Source organism: Neoarius graeffei, chromosome 5, assembly GCF_027579695.1.
Source record: "Neoarius graeffei isolate fNeoGra1 chromosome 5, fNeoGra1.pri, whole genome shotgun sequence".
In the NCBI taxonomy this organism is placed as follows: domain Eukaryota; kingdom Metazoa; phylum Chordata; class Actinopteri; order Siluriformes; family Ariidae; genus Neoarius; species Neoarius graeffei.
In genome coordinates, this window is record NC_083573.1 from 4,646,885 (window position 1) to 4,674,590 (window position 27,706).

The 27,706-nt window shown below is 43.8% G+C and overlaps 1 protein-coding gene across 1 annotated transcript; it reads right to left on the reverse strand.

The window, feature by feature from the left end:
• Positions 1 to 3,627: 3,627 nt before the first annotated feature.
• cdk5 (cyclin dependent kinase 5) lies at positions 3,628 to 27,706 on the reverse strand. Its single transcript, XM_060920989.1, has 12 exons — positions 27,554 to 27,706; positions 21,205 to 21,293; positions 21,047 to 21,114; positions 20,839 to 20,899; positions 20,566 to 20,622; positions 20,381 to 20,476; positions 13,331 to 13,405; positions 9,647 to 9,743; positions 9,485 to 9,554; positions 9,311 to 9,371; positions 9,055 to 9,135; positions 3,628 to 5,484 (listed from the first exon to the last, which is right to left on the reverse strand). Exons 1-12 carry the CDS (start codon positions 27,588 to 27,590, stop codon positions 5,398 to 5,400), a joined length of 879 nt encoding a protein of 292 aa, XP_060776972.1. The 5' UTR covers positions 27,591 to 27,706; the 3' UTR covers positions 3,628 to 5,397.

Below are 27,706 nucleotides of genomic sequence, written 5' to 3' on the forward strand. Positions count from 1 at the left end.
GTGACCCCCTTGTGCAGCAATAACTGCAACTAAATGTTTGCGGTAACTGTTGATCAGTCCTGCACACCGGCTTGGAGGAATTTTAGCCCGTTCCTCCGTACAGAACAGCTTCAACTCTGGGATGTTGGTGGGTTTCCTCACATGAACTGATCGCCTCAGGTCCTTCCACAACATTTCCATTGGATTAAGGTCAGGACTTTGACTTGGCCATTCCAAAACATTAACTTTATTCTTCTTTAACCATTCTTTGGTAGAATGACTTGTGTGCTTAGGGTCGTTGCCTTGCTGCATGACCCACCTTCTCTTGAGATTCAGTTCATGGACAGATGTCCTGACATTTTCCTTTCGAATTCACTGGTATAATTCAGAATTCATTGTTCCATCAATGATGGCAAGCTGTCCTGGCCCAGATGCAGCAAAACAGGCCCAAACCATAATACTACCACCACCATGTTTCACAGATGGGATAAGGTGGTTCTGCTGGAATGCAGTGTTTTCCTTTCTCCAAACATAACGCTTCTCATTTAAACCAAAAAGTTCTATTTTCGTCTCATCCGTCCACAAAACATTTTTCCAATAGCCTTCTGGCTTGTCCATGTGATCTTTTGCAAACTGCAGATGAGCAGCAATGTTCTTTTTGGAGAGCAGTGGCTTTCTCCTTGCAACCCTGCCATGCACACATTGTTGTTCAGTGTTCTCCTGATGGTGGACTCATGAACATTAGCCAATGTGAGAGAGGCCTTCAGTTGCTTAGAAGTTACCCTGGGGTCCTTTGTGACCTTGCCAACTATTACACACCTTGCTCTTGGAGTGATCTTTGTTGGTCGACCACTCCTGGGGAGGGTAACAATGGTCTTGAATTTCCTCCATTTGTACACAATCTGTCTGACTGTGGATTGGTGGAGTCCAAACTCTTTAGAGATAGTTTTGTAAACTTTTCCAGCCTGAGGAGCATCAACAACGCTTTTTCTGAGGTCCTCAGAAATCTCCTTTGCTCATGCCATGATGCACTTCCACAAACATGTGTTGTGAAGATCAGACTTTGATAGATCCCTGTTCTTTAAATAAAACAGGGTACCCACTCGCTCCTGATTATCATCCCATTGATTGAAAACACCTGACTCTAATTTCACCTTCAAATTAACTGCTAATCCTAGAGGTTCACATACTTTTGCCACTCACTGATATGTAATATTGGATCATTTTCCTCAATAAATAAATGACCAGGTATAATATTTTTGTCTCATTTGTTTAACTGGGTTCTCTTTATCTACTTTTAGGACTTGTGAGAAAATCTGATGTTGTTTTAGGTCATATTTATGCAGAAACATAGAAAATTCTAAAGGGTTCACAAACTTTCAAGCACCACTGTACCTGGACCACCCTGGACTTTATTATGGAGCTACAGGGCCAGGATGAGAACGAGGATTAAGATGGTAAAGTTTGACCTTTGTAGTGTTTAAGATCTCCAGCAGGAGTTCCTAAACTTAGGCAAACAACCTCAAAAGAGAAACAGGGTTTTGGTTTCTCTAGTTGTTCATCACCCTTGACAACCCATAGTCAGTTTCATCTGACTTGACTTAATGCCTTTCACAGGGATGAGAATTTTCCGCCGATTGGCGGATTTCCGACTTTTTCAGACCAAAATGATCGTTTTTGAGATCGATGTAAATCCGTTGAGATTTTTTTTTTTGGGGGGGGGGATGATTAACGATCTGTGGTCACCTTATAACGCAGACATCCCAAGTGTCCCGGAAGTTCTGGGAGTCTCCTGCATATTGATAGAAGCGAGCAAGAGCGTGCGCGCGCAACATTAAGGTCTGCATCACGCATCTTAGAATGTGCGCGCGTGAGGGAGACTGTGTGCAGTGTTGCCAGATACTGCTGACGTTTTCCAGCCCAAAATATGTTCAAAACCCGCCAAAATGCACTTAAAACCACCCAATCTGGCAACACTGCCTGTGTGCCTGTTCATGTAGCGCATGCCAGACAAAGAGCATCTTGATTTGGTTACTCAGCAAAATAAGCCAATCAGCTTTCAGTGTGGGCGGGCTTTTATCTCTTTTCTCGAGGACCGGAGTTTTCAGTTGAGTCAGTGGCATGGATCGGCATGGCAGAGAGAGAGCGTGCGCCCCAAAAAATATATATCAATTACATGTCATATATAAGTGTGTATCTTTTATAAATGGGGTTAGCTTATCTAATGTAGCATGGTGGGGAGAATCATAGTATCATATCTATATTTCTGATGAAATATTAAGTATGATAGCATGTATAACTCTCCTACTTATTGCTCATTTCATATGGGGGGGAATTGCTGGCGTGTGCCGGGCAGGAGCGTCTGCCCAAATTTTTTAGGCCGAGATGAACTTATAGTTTTTGATTTAAAAAAAATTTCCAATATGTAATGCCCATTGTACACGCCTGTTCTTTAATTCAGAATCACCATCTCGATCTTCAGATTGACCGTATGGTATCTGTATTACATTCCACAACATCCTGTCCAGATAAAACCTAGTTAGTGCACACAACAGTTGAAAGGGAAGTGATGAGTGATGTTGAATGTTGCCTGCTTAATATGCAAGAGCTCCTGCTACCATGATAACATCAGAAGAAAGCTTCAGAGAATTATATGATAGAACTTTTTTCTGGTTTGCACTTCATTTTAGAGTATTCAAAGACATGAAGAGCTAAAATGCAGAAATATAATACTGTAGAGGGGCGGCACGGTGGTGTAGTGGTTAGCGCTGTCGCCTCACAGCAAGAAGGTCTGGGTTCGAGCCCCGTGGCCGGCGAGGGCCCTTCTGTGCGGAGTTTGCATGTTGTCCGCGTGGGTTTCCTCCGGGTGCTCCGGTTTCCCCCACAGTCCAAAGACATGCAGGTTAGGTTAACTGGTGACTCTAAATTGACCGTAGGTGTGAATGTGAGTGTGAATGGTTGTCTGTGTCTATGTGTCAGCCCTGTGATGACCTGGCGACTTGTCCAGGGTGTACCCCGCCTTTCACCCGTAGTCAGCTGGGATAGGCTCCAGCTCGCCTGCGACCCTGTAGAACAGGATTAAGCGGCTACAGATAATGAGAGATGAGATGAGATAATACTGTAGAGCTCGTTTATATTAAAAGGTGCATTGATTTTTTTTAAATCAAATGTGAATTGATTAAAAACAAGTCTCTTGTACCATATTAATCATTTTCACCTGGGAGTCCACCAAGAAGGGGAATTTATTTCCAAATAAATTGCAACTTTTTGCTGATAAAATTAATGGTTTTGGGGTAAAAAAAAAGCCAATAATCATTAGCCCCATGGGCCCCGCCCCAGTTTTTTCAGACTTTTAAAATATTTTTCATTCTCATCCCTGCTTTCAAGACAGAAGAAAGTGCAAGAACAACAAACTCTCAGGGGCAAGTCCCAAACTTTAACTTGCCTGGCAAATGGTGTAGTAATTATATTGCACCTGCTAGTCAGTCAGTCAGTCAGTCTTGTTCTATGCATATTAAATTTCATTCTCTCTTGCTGGAAAAGTACCAAATTGTCCAGAAATGGGTGAGTAACATCAAGCAAGCGATTTTACACAGTAATGTCAACACACGACTATTGTAGTGCAATACAAGGAAAGAGAGGTTTGGTTTTTTTTGATAATGTATTTAATCAATCAGTGTGAAAACTTCTTCCATCATAAATCGCACATACAGTAGAGTGACAAATGGATAATAACCAAAAAATAATAAATCCAAGCTTATTGTGTGCTACAGGGTTACAGACATGTTAATTTCCTGGCCAAAACAAGATGTTTGTCATTTTCAGTCCAAGGAGTGGTACGAGAAAGAAAGCGCGAACACCACACGCAAATAAAAACAACAACTTTTCCAAGTCTGTTGCAGGATTTGACGAAGTATTGACCCTTCAGTGTTGAAGACGACATTTTGTTTGTTCTGAATTTGCAGTCATGACTTGGAAAATGCAAAACCTTGAAAATAAACCAGGAAATGTTCTCTTCAGTTAACCCTCATCTGCTGTATCCGAAAACGACAAACATTCATATACAAATAAATACGTGCATTCGAGTACACTTTACAAGCCAACAAGGATAAAAACACAACGTAGTAGGAATTCAGTATTTGAGTAGATTTCTTCTAGGAAGCTTTGCTATTCGATATACCTTTGTGTTCAGGCTGAATGTTGGAGCAACCTGGGAAAACCCAGCCAGGAATCTGATTACAACCTGAATTGATCAAATCATGATTTCAGCGTGTGAGGAAACCACGCGTCGCTTGCGCAGTTTCGGACATCCGATGGCAGACTTGCTGTATTTGTTTCAACGGCTCCTGATGCAGGAAGAGATTTGGGGGAATATCTCAGGGCATGATTGTGTTTTGTTTAAATCCAAAGTCCTTCCCGCGCCGATCTCCGTTTCGTAGCCCTCGGCCTCTCGCCTGCATTACGTAGCTAGGGTTACAGTGAGGAGTTTGACTCCCCACTCGCATCTGTATTGCAGCGTACCCTGCCAGATGGCAGTAGGCACCATTTTTATGATGGTCTTTGGTATGACCCGACCGTGAGTAGAACTCGCGATCTCCCGATTGAGAGGCGGACACGCTCACCACTAGGCCACTCGCCTAGTTTAAATCCATTTTTTTTGTTGAAAAAAAAAAAGGTTTCTTGAAAAAAGTGTTTTATGGACAGAAAAAATTCTCGCCAAAATCTGATTGTCAGAATTCAGCTGTAGAGATATCTGATGGGTTTTCCCAAACCGCCCCCCACACACAGTGTGTACACTCGTACTCAATTACCATATCACAAAGGTCTTCTTGTAAATACATTAAAAAAATCTGCTCCTCCAAATAACTCCTCAGCCTCTGGAGCACTGAACAGATGTTATTTGGAAGGCGTTTCATTCATTCTCAGTACAACACTAAATACTTCCTGGGTGTTAGCGTTTCAAAAACCACACCTGCTACAACGAAACGATCAATGTTGGCACGTCTTGAGTTGTGCAACACCAAGGGAACTATTCCAGAAGTGATTAACGTGAACAGTAGATTCAAACAAAGATGTAAAACTGACTCAAGATCTAAAAGTTCCTTCAAATACACACAAACAAAAACACGGAGCAGGATCAACTAACACTCGCCCCACCCTTACCGTCTGTGTAATAAGTGCAAATAAGAAAAATAACAATAATAATTATAATAGTTTCAGAGGCGTCAGATTTACTGTGCTCGACCGAGCTTTACAAAATCGACTGGTGTCCAAGTCTGTCGCCGTGACCCGGACCGTCGCGTCTGAACAATAAACATGAGCAATGGGGCAGGGGTGACACAGGAACATTTTGACAGGGTGGATGAGGTATGACCATGTTGGTCCATTTTAAGAAATGAGGCTCAACCGATTTAGCCACTAGGGCGGACAGAAATCGGCGAAGTACGGGTGTTGGAGCGCTTCCTCAGCCGATATCCGCTGCACTGGATTGCATTTCAGAAGGTTCTAGAAAGAAAAGGTAGATAAATCAAAGGAACGATCAGTTTTATTTTCTTCCTATACTTAATAATTATAATAGATGAGTAGCATGCTATAGATGCACAATGGTGTAACATCATACATGTCAACCTATACGGAATGTCCGTATTTTATACGGATTTGATTCAATAAACGTAGTATACGGGTGTATAAATAAAGTTATACGGATTCTTTAAAAAAACTTCAATATTTATTTAGAGCTATAATCAATTCCCACGATGATAAAAGAGCGCATAACATTTACAAACGTACTGTACACCACAGACAGCCAGTAAAGAGTCTTATGAAATCGCGCGTTATCTTGTGGTAGCGAGACTTCGTTCCACTTTTGATCATGCGCACACCGCATTGCGAGAATCCCGCCAACCGTGAAGTCATAGACATATAAACATAGACGCCGCCTTCTGCGTAGAATCATACGTTATCCTCGCCGCCATATTGGATGTGGCAAAGTGGAGATTCTTCAGCCGTCTCTGGTATAGCGTCTAGACAGTAGCTGAGAATAAAGATGCCTCATTCATGTGCTGCGTTTAACTGTACCGACAGGTTTACCGTCCAAACGAGATCACATGGGATTACCTTTCACAGGTGAGACTGGAAAAATACTTTTCATTGTATTTGGTCATTATAACGTCATTTTACGAACAGATTTTGTGGCTAATATGAAGTCTCGCGCATAATAGCCGCTCGGTGAAACCTGTCTCCAAACAACGAAGTATTTCCTTCGTAACTACGCTGATAACACTTTGTGTTTTTGTCAAACATTGGAGCTTTGTATTCATTCTGAAGGTTTATTGTTATTAATATTGAATAAAAAGTAACTGGGATGTATCATTGTTAATAATCATTCAAATTTTAGGTAAATTATTTTAATTTGCATCTTATACGGATTTTATAAGGGAAATACGGATTTTGGAGGTTGGTTATACAGGTTTGATTGACCAAAGGTTGACATGTATGTAACATAGGGAAAAAAATAAAAAAATTCAGGTTTTGATTTTATGTACTGAAATAACTATTAGGCACAATTTTTACAATATCTATATAAATTAGTTGTTTTTACCCATTTTAACCTTGAAATCAGCATTTTAATGATTACCCATAATGCACTGTTTATCGCGCTAAAACAAGCAAAAACGTCATAAGACAGTGGAAATACAACCTTTACTACCTTCACGTGGCGTCTTTCTCGATCGCACGTGCCTAGAAGCGTACCTTCTAGAACATTCCTGGGTGGTCACGTAGCCTAGTTCGGTTGTGAAACTCGCTAGGATGGAGTATTTTCGCGAGTTTAGTGGCAAACTTTTGCGCCGCAATTTCTCTATTCTCGAAATTTGTAACCTGAAACCCGACAAGAAATGTTTCATAATGTTTGGGATTTTGAAAAATGCTTCTAGCAAGCTTATTTCGCTGTATTTTTCCGTGAAACTTGGCATAAATCATCCTTAAAGGTCCCATGGCATGAAATTTTCACTTTGAGGTTTTTTAACATTAAAATGAGTTCCTCTGACCTTCTTAAGTCACCCCAGTGGCTAGAAATGTCATAATGTGTAAACCAAACTATGCCCAACATTTGAGAATGGCGCGTCAAAATGGCACGTTGATAAGCTCCTCCCTTTACTACGTCAGCAAGGGAGATGATCCCCACGCACTGTATGGATTGCCCCGCCCAGTTGTAGTGAGGAGACCATAGAGGACACAACAACATGGCATCACCTAAGCGAGCGAAACATGGAAATTGCGCTGTACATGGATGTGACAACACAGAAAGGAGTCTGTTTTTACTGCCGACGGGAGAGCCCCTGAAGACGCAGTGGCTTAATTTTATTTACTCCAATAATACGCCGTCGAGTCTACCTAAGACGGTGTATGTTTGTCGGAAGCATTTTCCTGATGAATGTTTCCACAACTTGGGACAGTACAGGGCAGGTTTTGCACATCAACTGTCACTGAAGCCTGGGTCCGTACCAAGCATCCCTGCCGCATCAGCCACAAACACCGAACAAGTAAGTGTATAACTGTTAAGTCGTTTTGCCGTGTTTTAAAATCGGTGCCACGTTAGCCTTGCAATGGCTACATTAGCTGTGCAGCTAACCGCTTCCTGCAGTTAGCCAGGTACTCTGCGCTACAAAACTAAAGAGCATGCAGCATGCTCTGTTAAACTGAGTTTAGTCTGGAAATTGACTGTAACTTATGAGCTTATGTTTGACTATCGCTCCGCAATGCATGTCTTCTGTTGGATAAGCGATATGTTGCTGTAGTTGCTGCTTCTATCCTCTTTGGTTATGGAGTGCGTGTTCAAGCCTAGGGTATCATACGTTCGTAAACTACCACTCCGAACACTCTCACTCTCTGTTCTCTGTGTCACGTTGAGTTTACGAAAGGAGTCCAAGGGAGAACCGGGTTTTGTCTTAGCAGCGTGGCTACAGGCGCTGATAGCAGCGAGTATGTGTGCGTGCAGTTTGGTCAAGCCCTTCCCCCCATGGCCCGCCCCCACCCTCTACCCTTCCCCGCCTCCTGCTTCTCATTAGCAAAACGACGCACTGGGAAAAGCGCTGAAATGGGGCTTTCTCCCAGGAGGCTATATCTACGTGCCGAGGGTTCATTTCGAGAAAGGCTGCGGATATAACATCCGGAAACCTCCACGAGCCCGTTTAAAGCATCAACAAACCACCATGCCATGGGACCTTTAAGTGATGAGCGTGACAGCAGCACTTCTCACCATAGATGGCTGGCATGTTTCACGGCGTTTGGGATTTACTAAATCGACTAAATCTCTAGATCTACTGAAGCTACGAGGATATAAATCACCAGGATTCTAATTTACTGGGTGAGAAGTTTTTTTTTTTTGAAAGGTTTATTTGCGCTACAAGTCCATGAAAGTTGGAATTGTTCGTGAAGGGGTTAGAGTTTGGTAGCGTGACGCGTGCAACAAGCAAAAGAAAAAGAAAAAATTTTCTTCTGAATTTCCTTGCTTTATCAAAATTATTTTTTGATACATTAAAAGACTGTTTATAATATTTAAGCGATTTTTTTTTTTTAATTATAGAGAATATTTGATCAAAACTTTCAAAACAGCATTCCAAGTGATTTTTCATGGGTGTAAATGTTACGCGTGACGTCCATAATTACGTTAAATTTTAAGAACTAAAATTCTGTTAAAAATTCTAGATTTGTGCATCATTCTGGGGTTTTGCTGAATAATACTTTAGGGCGTTCTCTTACAATGCTGAAAATTCAATGAGTTTTGGTGAAATTCTAGAAAAAGTTATTTACATTTTAACGCACCCGATAGCGATTGTGCTCACACAGCGTGCTACTCATAAATAATAATAAACCAAATGCTAAATATCGAATCAAACAGGATTTTTCCCTTGACTCTATAATTACACATGTCCTTCGCGTATTATTTGCATACTGGGACATGATCGGCTGTTAAATCCTGAAGTATGATGCACCTGACCTTGCCATTCCAGTGAAACAAAATCCCCTCGACAGTACAGTAAGCGCACGTTTTATTCCTCTCGAACCACCTACCTGGAGTAAATCCCGTCCTGTGCTGCTGAGTTTCGGGACGACGTTCACGAGCGACGTCGTCGCAGGATACATCGGGTATGGCTGGAAGAGAGGTACGAGATCAGAAAAAGAGAAATTATCCATGACGCGGAGAGACCGTTACTACCACAAGGTCGATTATTTTCCTCTAACGTTAGATCCGTTTGGATCAGTGGTCACACGTTTATCACAAAGCAGCGTGAGGAATAACCCGAGTGTGTTCTCGATTACGCGTTACCTTATAATCAGGGAGTTTGGTCATGGTCTGCCACTGTTCCTCTGTTGGCGTGCCCAGTAACGTGATCAAGCGTTAAAGAAAGAATAAAACAACTGAAGAACCACCAGCGCGACAACTACAGCTCCACACGTTCAGACTTCATATCAACATGTCGAAAGATTCATTCAAGGATATCGAAAGATTCGTTTCAGCTGGTCGTCGACGTCGTTTCCGGGGAACAGCGGCCGGCCCGCGTTGGCCAGTTCTAAAAGCAGACAGAATAAAAACGTCACATTTGAATTTTTTATTTATTTATTTAACAAGATAGGCGATCTAACTGTTAAGATTTATTTCCACCTGCAAATATGCATCCAGCTGACCACATGTCGATGGAGGTGGAGTACAGCTTGGCACCGAACAGCACGTCTGGCGGCCTGTACCACAACGTCACCACCTGAAACGGGTCAAGGCGGATTGTACGAGTTTAAATCCAATGACACACCCAAGTGTTTGCTTGTTTTATTGCTCTTCTACCTCAGCAATTCACTGTTCCAATTACGATTAAAGGTTTTTTTTTCCCAACAAAACTATCCTTGACTTGCAAGTGACATCAAAGCAAAATAAGGGGTGTTCACACGGCACCGGGGCTGCCCCGGTAGAGCGTTCACACGGTACAAAGTTATACCGGCGCAAATCTAACCCTGCTCGGGAGGTGGTTTAAGAAATTTACTCCGGAGTAAATGCTAGTTTGCGGGGCAGCACCGATATAAAATGAGACGTCTGAACGCTACGGGGTAGACTCGCTACGCGTCAGGAGAGTTGATTACATACGGGCATTGCATAATTTGCGCTTCCAAAATGGCGAATATCAACAACAACAGGACTGCGTGTCTTCCAGTGTTGCCAGATTGGGCGGTTTTAAGTGCATTTTGGCGGGTTTGAACATATTTTGGGCTGGAAAACGTCAGCAGTATCTGGCAACACTGGTGTCTTCATCCACGTTGTTTTCCTGGTGCTTGGTGATGCCATGACAACCGGGAAAAGGAAGTACATTTTCACGCACGCGCATATTTCATTTCCACATTATTACTCTCGTATAGCACGGTCGCAAAAACTGCCGTGTGAACGCAAGTGGGGCTGCACCGGTGCTAACACGCTTCTCTCTAGTAAGCAGGTTTGTGACATGTGAACGCTCCACAAAATTTACACCGGTGTAAGATATATCGCAACAAAATACATTTGGTATTTGGTCTGGCAAAGCTATTAAGCCCAACCGTTTCGCAAAGGCGTGGTTGACCCGCCTCCCCGAAATGCCTCAGTTTGCTACTGGTCGAAGCCAGAAAAGGCTGTGATGAAGCTTAAACCAATCACATCACTCTTTCCTCTGACGTATGTGACGCGACGGAAACTGCTCGAGTAACAGGAAGAAGATAAATACCTCCAGGGCTGCTCTTTGCTCCGTTTTCAATGAGAACTTCCCGTTGAATGCTTTCAATACAGCATCTACCGCCGTGTCAAAGGCTTGCCGCTGCTCCACGTTCGTAATGTTTCTAGTGAATGAAGCGCTTCCGGCATAGATTCTGTAAACAATCTATGGCTTCCGGTCGCAGTTCTACTACGTCACTGCCTTGAACACGCCTCTACCCAGGGCCGTTGGAGATGCTCAAAGTTGATTGGCTCCCGATTTTTCGGGAGCTTGGAAGAGCTGGAGATAGCTTGCCTTGCCAGACTAAGCTCGCAACAGGTCCTCGTGTTGCGTCATACTTAGGATGGGCGGGCCCAGGCTAATAGAAACCCGGATGTCGGCCATGTTGGTGGAGATACAAATGCGGGCTCGAGCGACATTCCATACCAAACAGTCACGCGTGCGCAACTCTGTTCTTCCACTGCTTTAAGCGTCCTTTTAACGATGCCATATCTTTGTGCTGTATACGGTTGTGGTCACAACAGGACTCGTGACCGTGGCACGTTCCGATTTTTTAGAATTCTGTCTGTGATTCGGAAAGAGGGCGAGGAAACTGAGGCGACGAGCGGATCAGGACACTTCATCCAAAGCCTTTTTCATACGCACTGTCGATTATTTTATATTTCAGGTATTCCGGTGTTGGCGAATGAAAGCCCCGCGAGAGCGCTGTTCGGCGCCTCATGATCCAGCCGGCTTTAAAAATTAATAACTCGGCCAGGGGAGCTCACAGTGAAGCCAAATTTTACAGGCACCTCCCTCGAAGCCTTGCCCTTCGAAAAAGCACAGTCTCGGGTCGGTAGGACCGTGCCTTGGCCTAGGATTCGCAAACGAAGCCCCCGCGATAGCGCTGCTCCGCGCCTGAAGATTTAATACGATCCAGGCAGAAACAGAGACATGCAAGCGAGCAGCCTACAATGACAAGGGAGTTAATGTATCCCAGGGTCAGCGAGTGGCACAGGCCGGCGTGGTTATCCCGCTTAGTACGCTCTCGAGTGTCAAAGCTGCTTCGGTCAAATTCGATTGAGAATTCCTCCTTTTTTTCGAACAACCAAAAACCTGAAATATAAAATAATTGCGGGCGGCACGGTGGTGTAGTGGTTAGCGCTGTCGCCTCACAGCAAGAAGGTCCGGGTTCGAGCCCCGTGGCCGGCGAGGGCCTTTCTGTGTGGAGTTTGCATGTTCTCCCCGTGTCCGCGTGGGTTTCCTCCGGGTGCTCCGGTTTCCCCCACAGTCCAAAGACATGCAGGTTAGGTTAACTGGTGACTCTAAATTGACCGTAGGTGTGAATGTGGGTGTGAATGGTTGTTTGTCTCTATTGCCGCTTTTCCACTACAAACGCGGCTGAGCCGTGCCGTGCTGAGTTGGGCTGAGTCGAGCTGAGTGGGGCTGTTGGAGTTGCATTTCGACTACAACCGCGCTGAACCGTGCTGGCTGGAAGTGGGTGGACACATTGGGTGGAGTTAGTGAAAGTGGGTGGACGTCACATGATGTCGTTAAGCAGCGCAAACAGTGACATCAGTGAGCTTTTAAGCGGTAGTCTCACGACCCGAATAGTAAACAATAAACATGGAGTCATTAGTGTTGCTGGTCTTGGTGCTGTGGCTTGTTGTCACCGACAACGCCAACAGATACTGGCAAGAGCGTATAGATGAGGCGAGGCGCATAAGGCTTCAGAAATTCTCGTAATTTGTAATTATTCTTCTTCCGGGTTTATGGTGTTTACAGATCCCAGCGTGCTCGCGGGGCGTGTGTGGGCATGTGAGGACACTCCTCCTCACCAATCAGTGCACAGGGGAGTGTCTGCTCACGCCCCCAGCCTCACTCAGCTCGCTTCAGCCCCACTCCAAAACGGTGCGAGTTTTAGGGGCTAAGCAGGGCTGAAGCGAGCCGAGTCGTGCTGTTCTTTGGTAGTCGAAACGCGAGCCGTGTCGGGCTGAAGTGAGCTGAAAAAGGGTAGTGGAAAAGGGCCATATGTGTCAGCCCTGTGATGACCTGGCGACTTGTCCAGGGTGTACCCCGCCTTTCGCCCGTAGTCAGCTGAGATAGGCTCCAGCTTGCCTGCGACCCTGTAGAACAGGATAAAGCGGCTACAGATAATGAGATGAGATAATAAATGCTCGTGCGTATGAAAAAGGCGTTGGACGAAACAACCTGTAGTCGTACTCGATGGTCAGTAGAAGCGTCTTATCTTCAGAAAAGTCTGACTTTTTTTTTTTAATAATATGGGTCAAAACCACACACACGTCTATCTTCTATCCGTATCGAATCTTCGCTCGACCGTGGTGATACTGAGAAAATTCAGCTCTGTTTACAGACGCGCTTTCAGCGGCTGCCATCCGAGTTGCTTCGTATATCCGCCATCATGGCGGACGCTAATGACGTCGCACATTTTGATCACGTGATTGCAAGTCAGCTATAAATTGATAACATTACTGAAGAACAGCAATAAACCAACTTCCTGTCAATGAGTTGCTGCTAGAGAAATGATCACGTCTCAGAACAAGAGCGTTCATACGGTATAAACCTGCGATTTGTGAACCAGCTGCACCACTATACAAATGGTTTTATGATCTTACCTCGGCAGAGTAACAACGTACAGGAATTCCAAACGCTCGGGCCAAACCAAAGTCGGCCAACTTCAGCTCACCGTTCTAAAGAAGAACAAGAAATAATTACAATAGTGCAAAAACTCGTACACACAATAAATACTTACCGGTGTTAACTGTTCACATCCGTCTCTTTTTGTGGCTACTGCCTCGTCGAGGCGGAGCCACTACGTCATTGTGTTGTAAGAATGAATGTAACAATAGCAAAACTTCGTAACTTGATCGAGTTCGATTACCCGTTCTACTTCTCGGTAAACTTTGGAACCAATCAGAACCAGAAAGGAAACAAGAGAAACCTCGTTATAACTTTGCAGAATCGGAAGATAATCGGCAGATAAAAAGATAAACGAAATTCACCTCGTGGTTCGCCGAGGCGACTGATTCGATATCGAGTAAGTGGTGTTTTATTTTAAGAAAATGCACCTTTTGATTCTCACAGCTTTTGTTTGGTCCTTCTGAAAGGTTTAAGGGGTTTTTTTTTGGCAGGTATTTACGCCAAGAATTCCAGCCGTTCAACAAAAACTCGAGAAGGCAGCGAAGACGACGTTGGAATCTTTTGAGCGATCCGTTCGGTTCGCGGTTACAAAAGTCCCATGTGGGAATAAATCAGCTCCTTCAGGAAAACTAAGAGTAAAAGTTAAACATATAATTGGTCAAACTTCCGCTAGTCGCTTTAATTTTTGAATTTTGAGTCTTTACGCTACACTTGTGAAACAAAACGTGCTCATTAGTACTAAATAACGCTTCAAAGACGGTTCATGAACAAGTGCTTTTTCTTTCTTACTACTGTGAAAATAGATCGAGTTCACAGCACTGGATTCTGAACAAAACTGGTAACCAGAACACTCCACAGCCCTGATGCTGCTCACAGCTTGGTGATGCTGGCAAGAGATGAGGCGAGTCGAATTGATCGCATGTATATTTGCGATATTTACTGTATGGACATGGGATCAGAAGACTATCTTATTTATAAGCAGTAGCCACGTGGACACGTAGGGGACCGATTTCTCTCTATCCTGCTGAAAACTGACACGCTACTATAGATGAACATCTTGTGCGTCAATGTTTTGATTAGCTCACAGCCATAGGCCGGTGAGCGACTGCGATCACGCGCTGTCCGTTTGTCCACAGTTCACAAAAATCGCTTCTCCTCCCTCGGTTTTTCACTGGATTCTGATTGTTTGGAAGATCTAATCAGCCTGCACAAAAGTTACTCCCTGGTTTTGTGAGTTCTCGTTAACAGAGCCTCATCTAGGAATTTGAAAATAGGGGACGGATCCCTCACTAGTTGTAGAAACGGGACAGAAAATATTAACGTGGGTAAAAATATCCCTCATTTGTTCCAGTTAGCGGGGACAGAAAAATAAGTAATACATTGGTAGATATTTTCAAGAGTGCATCTATAAACAGAACAGTTTATTAATAAAACTAAATACATGTAACAAACATGCATATCTCATGGATTAAAGCAAATTTGACTGAAAATTTACGGGGGGTGGGGGGGGTGGGGGTTATGGGTGGATTTCGATGAAATTCTGAGAATGGTTAACTTAGAACTGATAACTTTTATCAATTAATGGATTAATATATTCAATTTATTGCACTTTCTTTCCATTGCTTCCGTATATTATTTTTTTGCGGCAAACCACACAAATGCAAGCGCCTGGAATGTTTAGTTTTTTGCACCATGAACTAAATGGCTTCCCGTTTTCACCCATTTCGTACAGCCAAGCCCACCTCCACTTGTTTTTTACACCTTTAGCGATGGCAGACACATCAGTGCCTTCTTTCACGTAAAGCGCATCCATGCGGCCGAAACCGAAAGCAGAATGACATGCTCCTCTGTGCTCGACGTCAATATAGAAGAGAGTTTGGAACTTCGCTTACATTAAAATTATAATTTGACCTTACTGTGTGTTGAATACGACTTCAAAAACAATTCAAGATTTTATTAAGAGAAATATTGTGACCAACACGAGTGTTAAAGTGCTGATGACACGTTTTTGACATCTTTGGCGATGTTTTATCACATAAAAAGTAATTCCCGATGATCCATATATTAATTCACGAAGGCGGTTATTTGGGCAAATTTGACGGGGCTGCAGCACCCAGGAGACGAAAGAGGAGGAGGAGCTATATGACGTCAGCGAAAGAACCTTCCTCCTAACTTACCAGTTTGTTGTTGATGCGACAGGTGTTCAGTTTGTCATTATAAGTATTATTATACATTTTATATATATAGTTATTATGCCTTCGTGTTGTGTTGCCGGCTTTTGCTCCAAAACCCACAAGGATGGGGTAAGTTTATTCAAGTTTCCCAGAGATCCCGAGCTGCATGCGAAGTGGATGAAGCAAGTCAGGCGCACTCGTGACAAGTGGGAGCCCTCACCAACATCCGTCCTGTGCTCTGAACACTTCGATTTGGATTGTTTTGACACCCTTCCCAGCTTAAAAGAATCTCTTGGGTGTTCAGTTCAGCACAAACGTGTGTTACTACCATCAGCAGTGCCTACACAGTGTTGCCAGATTGGGAGGTTTCCCGTCCAGTTGGGCGGTTTCAAGTGCATTTTGAACATATTTTGGGCTGGAAAACGTCAGCAGTGTTTTCCAGCCCAAAATATGTTCAAAACCCACCAAAATGCACTTGAAACCGCCCAACTGGGCGGGATTCCTCCCAATCTGGCAACACTGCCAGTATTCCAGAGGGGGTCTACTAGTAGCTATGCCGGATCCAAAGACAGTCCTCCTGTCAGAACATGTGTTATGAAACGACATAAGATAAAGGTACGTAGAGCTATAGATTCTACATAATCATAAATGTAATCATAAAGTCGGCGTGATATCAGTCATGTATTTGCTTGTGAAAGCTTGCGGCTTTCATGTAACTGCCGCCTAGCAACGAGAGGCAAAGGGTAAAGAGGGTAGGCTATCATAGATTCTATTCGGAAGAGATCAACACAATTCTAGACTCCCAGAAGAGGAAGAGCTAGCACTAGAGAGTTCACCGGCGTTTTCATGCGCCATTTCCATTGAGTAGAACAGCCAGTGAACCGCAGCGTGTTCTCCCGCTGACGTCACAACATGGCCGCGAGCCACGGACCCAGTTTTCTTGCGCTGTGCAATTAAAAGTTGGATATTCGCGTAACAACAGCTTCTTTTCACATAATTATAACAGAAATCTAACATGTTTGCCATGTTGTATAGTTTAAGAAATTGCATAGAGTCATGTTCGTGTCATCAGACCTTTAAGTTCCCTAAAAGATGGCGTGAAGTTGGCTGCTATCTACTTTGCGTTCGTTCTCATTTTCCTCCATCATTTCATAGGCCAGAAACAGATGTTTTGACGCAATTTAACTTAGTAGGCTATTATTTAACCGTAGTCTTCTAGACATTTTGACTGTTTGGGGCATTGAACGCTGGTGTATGATTTTCAGGGAATAAAGTTTAGCGCATGTCGGAACATCATTGCGCTCGCAGCCTCCAACTCCTCAAATGTCCTTTAAATTGTGATATAACGTAGGCTATAAGGCACGGTTCTAACATACCTTACACACTGGCCTAACGAAAATAATAATTGTTGGGGCGTCTGCTGATTTGTTAGCTATAAATTTAGGTCTAATTACTTCTGACAGTCTGCAGGCATTGCACCGTCGGGTCTTCAAGTCTGGCTGAAGCAGAGGAGTGGGCTTTCCGGGCTTTATTTTTTCATTAACATGCTCTATTTCTATATGTCCAGGTTTGAACCGAGTCATTTTGGCAAGATTTAATTTAATACAAAACAAAAATGGTCAGACACAAGCACGCCAAGCACATGGGAATGTATTTTGCCAATTTTGACAGCGCATGTTTTTTAATGCCGTACCGTAGACAGCGAACGTTTAAACATGATCAAACATAGGAAATGAACGACACAAAGCATGGCTCAAAAACAAAAAAGTTAAATAAACCCTGCTGATGGTTGATGGTGTTGCAACACATCAGTGTTATAACCCAATCTCTACCCAACCACCCGTCATTTTAATTCTCCTCGGATCAGCACCGACCTCACATTTGGCCTCGGGAGAGTTCAGTTGACGGAAATCCGTTACACGACGGAAAACTTTAATCCATGTAATCTATATAATATCATAATTATGGCACTATACATCTCCTTTAATACAGTGATATGAAAACCATATCAGCAAACACTTAGCCACAGTTTATAGTATTGCACAAACATTATGGTCAGATCTGAACTTTAAAAATGGAATGAAATGTGTGCTCATACTTTGTTTTTTTTTCTTCGTTGCATTGTCTTTAGTTTCATCGCGTTTTGATTTCGTCCCCGTTGCCTCAGGCCCTGTCCACACGGCAACGGATTCAGGTGAATCCGATAAAATTGTTTATCGTTTCGGCCTGGCGTCCACACGGCACCGGCGTTTTGGGTGCCCAAAACGAAATCTTTTGAGAACGGGTTCCAGAGTGGAAAGATCTGGCAACGGCGCCGTTGCGAAGTCGTCTGGATGAGTAGAACGGATTTGTTTACGATGACGTCACAACCACATGACTGTGAGTGCTTCACGCCGGGTAGAAGTGTAACGAACTCGATGCGAGTTGTCAACAAATCCTATAACTTGGTTCATGAAACGCGCTTACAAAATATTTTCACTGTGAATATTTATTGTGTAATGGTGCAGAGAGAGAGAGAGAGAGAGAGAGAGAGAGAGAGAGAATAGCCCTTACGGCAGAGTCAATCCCGCCAGCAAACACGGGAAAAAAAAAAAAAAGGAGCGATCTCACCTCTTCAGATGTTGGTTTAAGTCCTACAATACATTCCTCAAAAAGGGCGTAGAAGAACAAATTAATCCATCAACGTGTAGCATTCAATTTATTCCGGACCATTAAAGACGCCGCCTTCCGCGTAGAATCATACGTCATCCTTGCCGCCATATTGGATAGGTCAAAGCAGAGAATAAAGATGCCTCATGCCTCATTTAACTGTACCAACAGGTTTACCATCCAAACGAGATCACATGGGATTACCTTTCACAGGTGAGACTGGAAAAATACTTTTCATTGTATTTGGTCATTATAACGTCATTTTACGAACAGATTTTTCTGACTTTGTGGCTAATATGAAGTCTCGCGCATAATAGTTTATGCGCATGCGTCCTTACTTCTTCTATTGTTCTGGTGTCTCCGAAGGGACCGTCTTACAGCGCCCCTAGAGGTGTGGCATGTGTATTACATCGTTTTCAGCAAGCGTTGCGTTGCCATATGTACCTGATATTTTACTGATCCGTTGCCCATGTGGACGCGATATTTTTTTAATAACATCTCGTTGTCGTGTGGATATAGCCTCAGGCTCATCGACGATAACGACAGCTGAACTCGCATCTGCCTCAGGGGCGCAGATACGTTTTTTGAACTGGGGGGGACAAAGCTGCCAGCAAACCAACCCCAACCCCACCCCCAACATGTGTTGACTTTCTAACTATGCCTGTGTGTTGCGTGAACGGCAGTCAGTCAACAACTCTTCGCAAAGTTTCCTTATGAAACAATATGCTCGCTGAAATTATGGCAGGGAACGCCAGATTAAACATTAAAACTGCCTTCTGAGCACTGTATCTACAGGCTACCACCGAAAGGAGGAGGCTACCAGAAAGGCATCTCTACTCCGTACGATTTTACTTTCACTACGACATTACTTTGAACAGACTATCAAAAAATTGCAAGGTGATATGATAAAGTAAGGCACAGTTTACTTACAGTCGTTGTTTTTTGAAAAAACGATGCAATCGTTTTCTGCCTTTTTGGTTTGGCACCCTTCATCATGCCGTGCTGGGGTCCTGAACTAGGAGCTGTCCCCGATATGCCTGTCAAACTTGTTGTGGGTAACCATAGCAACCAAGCTCGAGCTCGCAACCTGTGCAGTCTGCGCAGCTCAACCAGCCGAATATCAGTCTTTGTTTTGTTTTATGTGAGTTGTTGCAACTATGTATACACTGCTGTGCACCTCAATAAACCGAATGGTAATTAGTCTTTTGATTTTTCCGTGAGGTTTGCCTTATGCAAAGAAAGACAGCATAGACGGTTTTTCCTCCCTATAAGTGGGGGGGACCGAACGAGGTGAATTTAAATCTGGGTGGGACGAGTCCCACCCGTCCCCCCCTCTATCTGCGCCCGTGATCTGCCTGGACTGTCACTCCGGCGGTAACATCGTCGACTTCGGTTTCATATTTCGTTTTCTTCTTGGTTGGTTCATCGGTAGTACTTGTATCGGGTTGTGTAATGTCGGCTGGATTAGTATCTGTCACGTCTGTGTCTTCGTTTTGTTTCCTTTTTTCGTCCAAAGGTCTTTCAACGTGACCACGCGTTTTGACATTATGTTTGGATGAGACAGAATGATATGCCGTGTGCTTTTGGGTATTTTTAAAAACACTTCACACGATTGGTTGAGATACACTGTCTTCCGGTTCAGTGACCAATGATATAATAGTTCACAAAACTGTTTCACCCGCTAAATAAACCATTCGGAATACTTCGGTCCTTTCCGATAGGTGTGTAAACAACGCTATATTTACCGCAGTGCTCGCTAGCTGGTGCTGACAAATTGATACGCACAAGATTCAGTAAAACGCGACTACACGCTCTCTACTTATAAATGTGCAACAAAATGAATAGATACACGATATCACTCTCGTGCCCAAAAAGTGGACGTGCGACAGACAGATAAAAAAACGCGCATTACGCGCCCTAGATTAGGCTCTGATTAACGAGTTGCTAATTACGCTGGTTAACGAACTTTGAGGAGAATCACGACTCATCCCTGAGTTTTCAATGGATTTTGATTCTGATTGTTTTGCTTGGAAGGCCTAATTGTTCTCATGAAGAGCAACTCGGCTAATTATCAACGAGTCTGGCTTCTCGTGGTACGGCCGCGTGAGCCGCTGCACCGCTGACGCTCTGGTTATTTCACAAGCAGTACAGAAGTGGCTCGGCTCGGCGCGGCAGTTTAACCGACATGAGAAAATCCTTTACCCTGTTGATGAGCAGATTTTGTGGCTTGAGGTCTCGGTGAAGGACGTTGCGGCTGTGGCAGAAGGCGAGTCCTTTCAGCAGCTGGTACATGAACGACTGCAAAACAAACGACTCGGTCACACACATCAGACTGTTTAACAAATTACACGCTTCAAAAACCGAGTCTGACATTCGAGAGCTCGAACCTTGACGATCTCAGGATCCAGGTCGCCGTTACAGCTGTCAAAATATTTCTTCAGATCCTGTGGGATGGAGACAGACACGTCACTGTGAGACAGAAATGCTGAGTCCGAGTTCTGGATACCGACTGGTCAGAAGCTCGGATGGTTGTGAATTATAATCGTAATGCTGCGGTGCAAGAGGAATAAATCACTGCTGCATCCCACAACCATGACGACAACGCGACCCCACACACCACTGCTGTGCGATCAATCACGGGAAACCTCTCAGACTCTTACCTGATCGCAGTATTCGAACACTAACGTCAGCTTTTTATCGCTGTGCAGCACGTCGTGTAGCCTGGAAATGACAATAAACAAAGAGAAGAGAAGTCATGGCAGATAAAACAACCCTGAACGCCTGGCTACTTGTGTTTACTTGTCGATTTAAGTTTTCTGAAGGATATTAATTTTTCCAGAAATCAGGGCATGTCCTCTCGAAACCTACCTCACGATATTTTTGTGCTTCAGCTCCTTCAGGAGGCAGATTTCTCTCAAGGCTGAGCTAGGAACCCCCTAAACAAGGAGCGCACGGACAAAAACGTACGTTAAAGCATCGCTTCCAAGCATGTCGCACTGTGACGTCTTTGTCCTCGTATTCCTTACCTCGTCGTCATCATCCAGCCTGACCCGCTTCAGAGCCACGATCTCGTGCGTCTCTCTGTTTTTCGCCTTAAACACTGTGCCATAGGTACCTGGAAGTGACGCCGTTAGAACATTAACAAATCCCACATGACGACGGTGTGGAAGAATTTCAAGCTGAAAGTGAACGGAGCATTTGTAACTAGAAGCAGATAAAAACACTTCAGGACATGCTGTCACGAGAAAATAATCAACGGTCGGGTTTTAACAGCAAGGCCGGTTTATCACACCACCCCGTCGTTGATTAATTTCCTGGAACAGCAAGTCGTGGAGTGATGTTGGGAATAAATCCCATCTGTACATCTCTCTCTCTCTCCTCAAATAAGATGAAAATGTTCAGAAAATAGCCCTCCCTCAGATGCCAAAAGTATTAAATGGCGAATTTAAATCGTGTACTTTGATGCTTGGAGAAAACAGGTCTTTACAGGGTGACCCCAAAAAAAGTTGACACTTGGTTGATTGCTTGTATAAACACCAATTTAGGTCTTTAACTTTGTTCAACGCTCCAATGATTGCTGTCGAACTCCTAATTCCACTCAACTACATGTGCTTCGTTTGAAAACGAAGAAAACTTCTGCTGTGCCTGAATTACTGCGCGCCGGACTGTCTCCTACTGAGATTGCAACACAGCTGGGAATATCAAGATGTGCAGTGTGCAAAATTAAAAACAAGTTAGAACGCACTGGAACAGCCAAAAGAAAGCCTGGATCTGGTCGCCCTCGGTCTGTACGGACAAAACGCATGATTAGCAAGGTTAAACGATGAATCAAGTCCAATCCTGTCAGGTCCATGAGAAAAATGGCTTCTGAGCTTCCTTCCTCAATGTCAAGAATGACCTTAACATGAAGTCCAGGGCCAGGGTGAAGGTTCCACTTCTTACTAAAGCTCAAAGAGAAAGTAGGGTGAAACGGTCCAAGGCATTGTTGAACATCATCAAGCATCCTGTGCCAGGTCGTGCGATCTTGTTCTCAGATGAAAAGATCTTCACTGTCGATGCCATATCAAACCGAAGAAACAACCGATGGATTAGAGGTGATCCCACAGATGGACCTGATGCTGTAAAGTCATGGTTTTTGGTCTCATCTCCTCGGATGGCACCTCCAGTTTTCATTCCCTCAGGTGTACGCGTCAACAATGAGGGACATCTGGACATTCTGCAGAAAAAAGTCAAGCCATGGATCCAGACCAACTACCCTGATGGGGATTAGGTGTCCTAACAAGACGGTGCCCCTGCTCACACTTCCAAGAGGACCCAAGAATGGTTGAATGCCAACCTGGAGGCCAAGGATATGTGGCCTCCACAGAGTCCAGATCTTAACCCACTGGATTATAGTATCTGGGCAACGGTGGAAGACAGTGCCTGGAAGAAGCCCCACCCTTCTAGAGGTCTGTTCTGAGATCTTTAAGATAGTTTTTGGGCTTTTTTCACCTTTAGGACAGTGTAGAGACTGGGAGAGAGAGACGGGGAGGGATCGGGAAATGACCTCAGGTCAGAATCGAACCCTGGTCCCCAGATTTATGGTATGGTGCCTTATCCACCTGAGCCACAACGCCCCCTGTTCTGAGATCTTGGAACCGGATGACAGCATCCAACATCAGGAAGACCTGTCAAGTTTTCCGCAGTCGTCTGGAGGAGGACACATCGAGAAGCAGAATCTACTGCGCATGCTGTTTCTAATGATGTACACTACCGTTCAAAAGTTTGGGGTCACCCAGACAATTTTGTGTTTTCCATGAAAAGTCACACTTTTATTTCCCACCATAAGTTGTAAAATGAATAGAAAATATAGTCGAGACATTTTTCTGGCCATTTTGAGCATTTAATCGACCCCACAAATGTGATGCTCCAGAAACTCAATCTGCTCAAAGGAAGGTCAGTTTTATAGCTTCTCTAAAGAGCTCAACTGTTTTCAGCTGTCTTTCGATTACGTTCATTATGTCTTATATTGAATATTGTTAGTTTTTTCTTTTTTTTTAATCAGACATCTAGTTTTTAGGTTTGTTTACCTGACATGTTTCGACGTACGACTGTCGTCTTCCTCAGAGTGTCACCGGATGTTATTGGTGACGCATCTTTTATCAGCTGATGTTTCCGAAGGCGTGGCCTTCCTGTCTGGATTGACAGGTCGGTCATGCCTTCTACTGTCAGTTCGTCCCCTGCAAGATGGCACTCCAGGTATGGGAGAGCATGTATGCTCCCTCATCTCGTTTGATGGTCCTCGGATCATATTATGGACTGGGGGAATGCCAGAGTCATCTGCACAGAAGATAATAAACATCAGCGCTGGATCAGGGAGGCCATAGAGATCCGTAAGCGAAGTCCGAGGACCATCAACCGAGATGAGGGAGCATACATGCTCTCCCATACCTGGAGTGCCATCCTGCAGGGGACGAACTGACAGTAGAAGGCGTGACCGACCTGTCAATCCAGACAGGAAGGCCACGCCTTCGGAAACATCAGCTGATAAAAGATGCGTCACCAATAACATCCGGTGACACTCTGAGGAAGACGACAGTCGTACGTCGAAACATGTCAGGTAAACAAACCTAAAAAATTAGATGTCTGATAAAAAAAAGAAAAAACTAACAATGTTTTCAGCTGTGCTAACATGATTGTACAAGGGTTTTCTAATCCTCCATTAGCCTTCTGAGGCAATGAGCAAACACATTGTACCATTAGAACTAGGGGTGTGCAAAAATATCGATACGGCGATATATCGCGATACTTTGTCTTCCGATTCAATATCGATACTCAAAATTTGAATATCGATATTTTTTCAAATAATAAAATCATGTTTCAAACGGGTTGTAAATCCAGTACGACTTCCGCTCCGCGAGGTGTCGCTGTGCCGCTACCTCACTGCAAGGCACTCTTCGTCTTCTCTTTTTTCCCCGGCGGTTGCAGTGAGGAAAAAAAACAGGCAAGCATGGCTGTTAACGTAAACCTAGAGACGCCGCTGAACTTTAAGGCAGATGTTTGGAGGCACTTTGGATTCCAAAGGAAAGGAGAAAAAAAAACAGTGAGCCGGACAAAGAGAATGCACTTTGCAAAACCTGTTTCGCTCCAATTAAATTAAGATGCTCCAATTAAGATGCCCACTGCACTTTTCAATGTGTTTCAGACAGTGCGTTGTTCCTGCAAAACAAGCACAAGTTAAATGTTCTCAGGTGTATGTTCTCAAGTTTACAAAGAAGAAATTGATATTAGTGTTAGCACTGAAATGTATGTGCAGTCTGCAGTGCAAGTTTTAAGTTTTCATAAAACAGTTTGGCTACGTTCACACTGCAGGCTGAAGTGACTCAAATCCGATCTTTTCGCCCATATGTGACCTGTATCCGATCTTTTATTGACAATATGAACGACACAGATCCGATTTTTTCAAATCCGACCCAGGCCGTTTGGATATGTGGTCCTAATTCCGATTCCTATCCGCTCTTTTCATATGCGACTTCAGTCTGAACCGCCAGGTCACATTCATCCGACTTACACGTCATCAACAAGCCACAAACGCCACTATTCTGCGCTGAAGTAGGCGGCGGGTTTCTCAAAAAAGTTACAACAACATGGCACATAATCACGGGCGCAGATAGAGGGTGGGACGAGTCATATTTAAATTCACCTCGTTCGGTCCCCCCCACTTATAGGGAGGAAAAAACGTCTATGCTGTCTTTCTTTGCATAAGGCAAACCTCACGGAAAAATCAAAAGACTAATTACCATTCGGTTTATTGAGGTGCACAGCAGTGTATACATAGTTGCAACAACTCACATAAAACAAAACAAAGACTGATATTCGGTTGGTTGAGCTGCGCAGACTGCACAGGTTGTGAGCTCGAGCTTGGTTGCTATGGTTACTAACAACAAGTTTGACAGGCATATCGGGGTTGGGGTTGGTTTGCTGGCAGCTTTGTCCCCCCCAGTTTTTTGTCCCCCCCAGTTCAAAAAACGTATCTGCGCCCCTGCGCATGACATCAATGCGAGGGACGCTTCGGGCTGTGAAGGTTCTGAATCTTCTCAATGGAAGGACGCAGAGGTTAGGGAGCTGATTTCCATTTGGGGGGATGCAGCTATTCAAGCTAGATTGGATGGGTCATACCGCAACCGGGCGGTTTTACTTCCGTAAACACTGGCCATGCTCACTGCGTGTGACGTCGTCGTATCCTGCAGTGCGCATGCGGAACACTTTTAGGTCGCTTTTCGTTCATACTGAGGATCACATACAAGTCGCATATATTTGTTAATGTGAACGACCTCACAAAAAAATCGGATTTCACAAAAAAATCGGAATTGAGCATTAAGCCTTGCAGTGTGAACGTAGCGTTTGATTCTGCTTGTTAAGCAGCACTGATGTGTCCATGCTTACAGAAAAGTTGAGAATACTAGCACAGAAATGGGAATTTTCTGTATGTTGTAGTGAAGCAACTCTTGGTTTTGCCAGCAGTGGAATAGAGACAAATATATGTCTGGCAAGAGTGTGTAGTTATGTATGTGAAATGTAATTTTACAGTGGTCAATAAATTCTGATTTTCTTCACTGACACAGATATCGTGATGTGGTTGAAATTTCTTGCAATATATCGATTATCGCAGAATCGCTGTACCGTGATATTATCGTTATCGTGGGCAAAATATCGCCATAGTATCATATAATGAGGTATCTGGTGATACCCAGCCCTAATTAGAACACTGGAGTGATAGTTGCTGGAAATGGGCCTCTATAGAGATCTTGCAGTCACATGACCGGAAAGTACACAACCCCCATCTTGTCGGTCAAAAACCCCGCTGAATCCTGCTGCACTCGTGTACAGAATGGATCAATTTCAACCGACGGACTACACGGCTCATTTTTCTAATGAACAGATAACTAGATATATGTCTAAAATAAACGATCTACAGATTTGTGACCCTTATGGTTTTCCGGACGGAGTTTTCACGACCGGATTTTGAACTGCCAGCGGAATACCCGGACGTGTATGATTACCTCATTAACTTTCCCTCGCTGTTCAGTGGTGAAGCACTGCATGCTTATAAATCTCTGCACAGTTATCTTTACAGAAATTCAGGATTTGTCAGCGACTCAGATGTGGCATCTTGTAAACAAGAAAATAATCCTCATTGGATGGGTAAGTCACTTAAGTATTGAGTATAGCACTGACCAGCCGATTATAGAATAGAATAAGGTAATTCCAAATCGTCCGTCTTGTTTACATGGATCTGGCGTTGGAGAGGCAGAGGCTTGAGTAGCTGTTTTCTGAGCTTAGTCAACAGGCCGGCTCTGCCTGCAGCCTCGCTTTTGCTTCCACTCCCGGCGCCGCCTCCTTCGCTTTGCTTCCGATAACAATTCACGGAGACCCCGCTGGTCTCGCTATCTCGTCCGGAATGTTGTGCATGCGATGGAAATCGCTACAAACCGTCATTTTCTGCTGGAAACCAATGTCCAGTAAGTCCATACGGTTGTAGTGGATATTGAAGTCCGGTACAGACGAACAACACGCAAAAATACACACAAAAACCGTGCACAGGTAGGGAGAGCTTGTAGCCGCAGCCGTTGTAGTAGAAATTGTATATAGTAGGGTTTTCCAGAAGAAAAGGTAGAAGTAGGAATATGGCGTTTGACCGACAAGATGGCGTCTGTCACAATCTGGATCGGCTGTGACGTCACATGCAAGTGCTCTATACACCTATGGAGATATTGCACCAAAAACCAGACATTTGCAGCTAGAAGAGTCATTTACCACATTAGCAATGTATAGAGTGGATTTCTGATTAGTTTAAAGTGATCTTCATTGAAAAGAACAGTGCTTTTCTTTCAAAAATAAGGACATTTCAAAGTGACCCCAAACTTTTGAACGGTAGTGTATAGATTGTGAATAAAATTTGTATTAAAAGCTGAGATACATAGTGTCGAAATTTCATTTATGAAAAGTGTAAACTTGTTTTTTTGGGTCACCCTGTATTCTGTGTCATGTTTAAGTACACGGTTTTGAAAAGAGTCGAAAACACAACATGACGTGTTGCAATTGAAGGCAGCATTAATCGTGGAATAACAAACACTGACTAGCCAAACCTCTATTTTAAAACTATTTACTTACTTACTGGTTTATACGACACAAAATAATTATAACTCATGATACATTAGTTACCCGTGTAGCTCTAAATAAATGACTTTTCTCACACAAGACGTGTCTGAGGTAAATTTAGATGAGTAAAGCTAATCAGCTCCGGGAGGCTAATTTACGCTAACTGTTAGCTAGCAACGGCGCGAGCGTCTGTCCCAACCGGCGCTACCGGAAGCCTGCTGTTCCCCCACTCACCCTCTCCGATCTTCTCCAGCTTCTCATACTTCTGCATGGTTCTTTTCCAGCTATTTAATATTAAATTATCCTACAATACTGCTTGTTCGGCGGCCAACGTTAATTTGATCGCACGGCTTCCAGTTGATGCCGTCAGCAAGAAAAGGGGCGTCT

What these genes read in the sequence shown, in the direction of transcription:
- cdk5 (XM_060920989.1), bottom strand. Translation starts at nt 27,590, where the DNA reads ATGCAGAAGTATGAGAAGCTGGAGAAGATCGGAGAGG. An exon ending in GCTGGAGAAGATCGGAGAGG is followed by an intron (nt 21,294 to 27,553) that starts GTGAGTGGGGGA and finishes CGTCACTTCCAG; the next exon opens with GTACCTATGGCACAGTGTTT. An exon ending in CAGCTGAAACGAATCTTTCG is followed by an intron (nt 9,372 to 9,484) that starts ATATCCTTGAAT and finishes ACGCTTGATCAC; the next exon opens with GTTACTGGGCACGCCAACAG.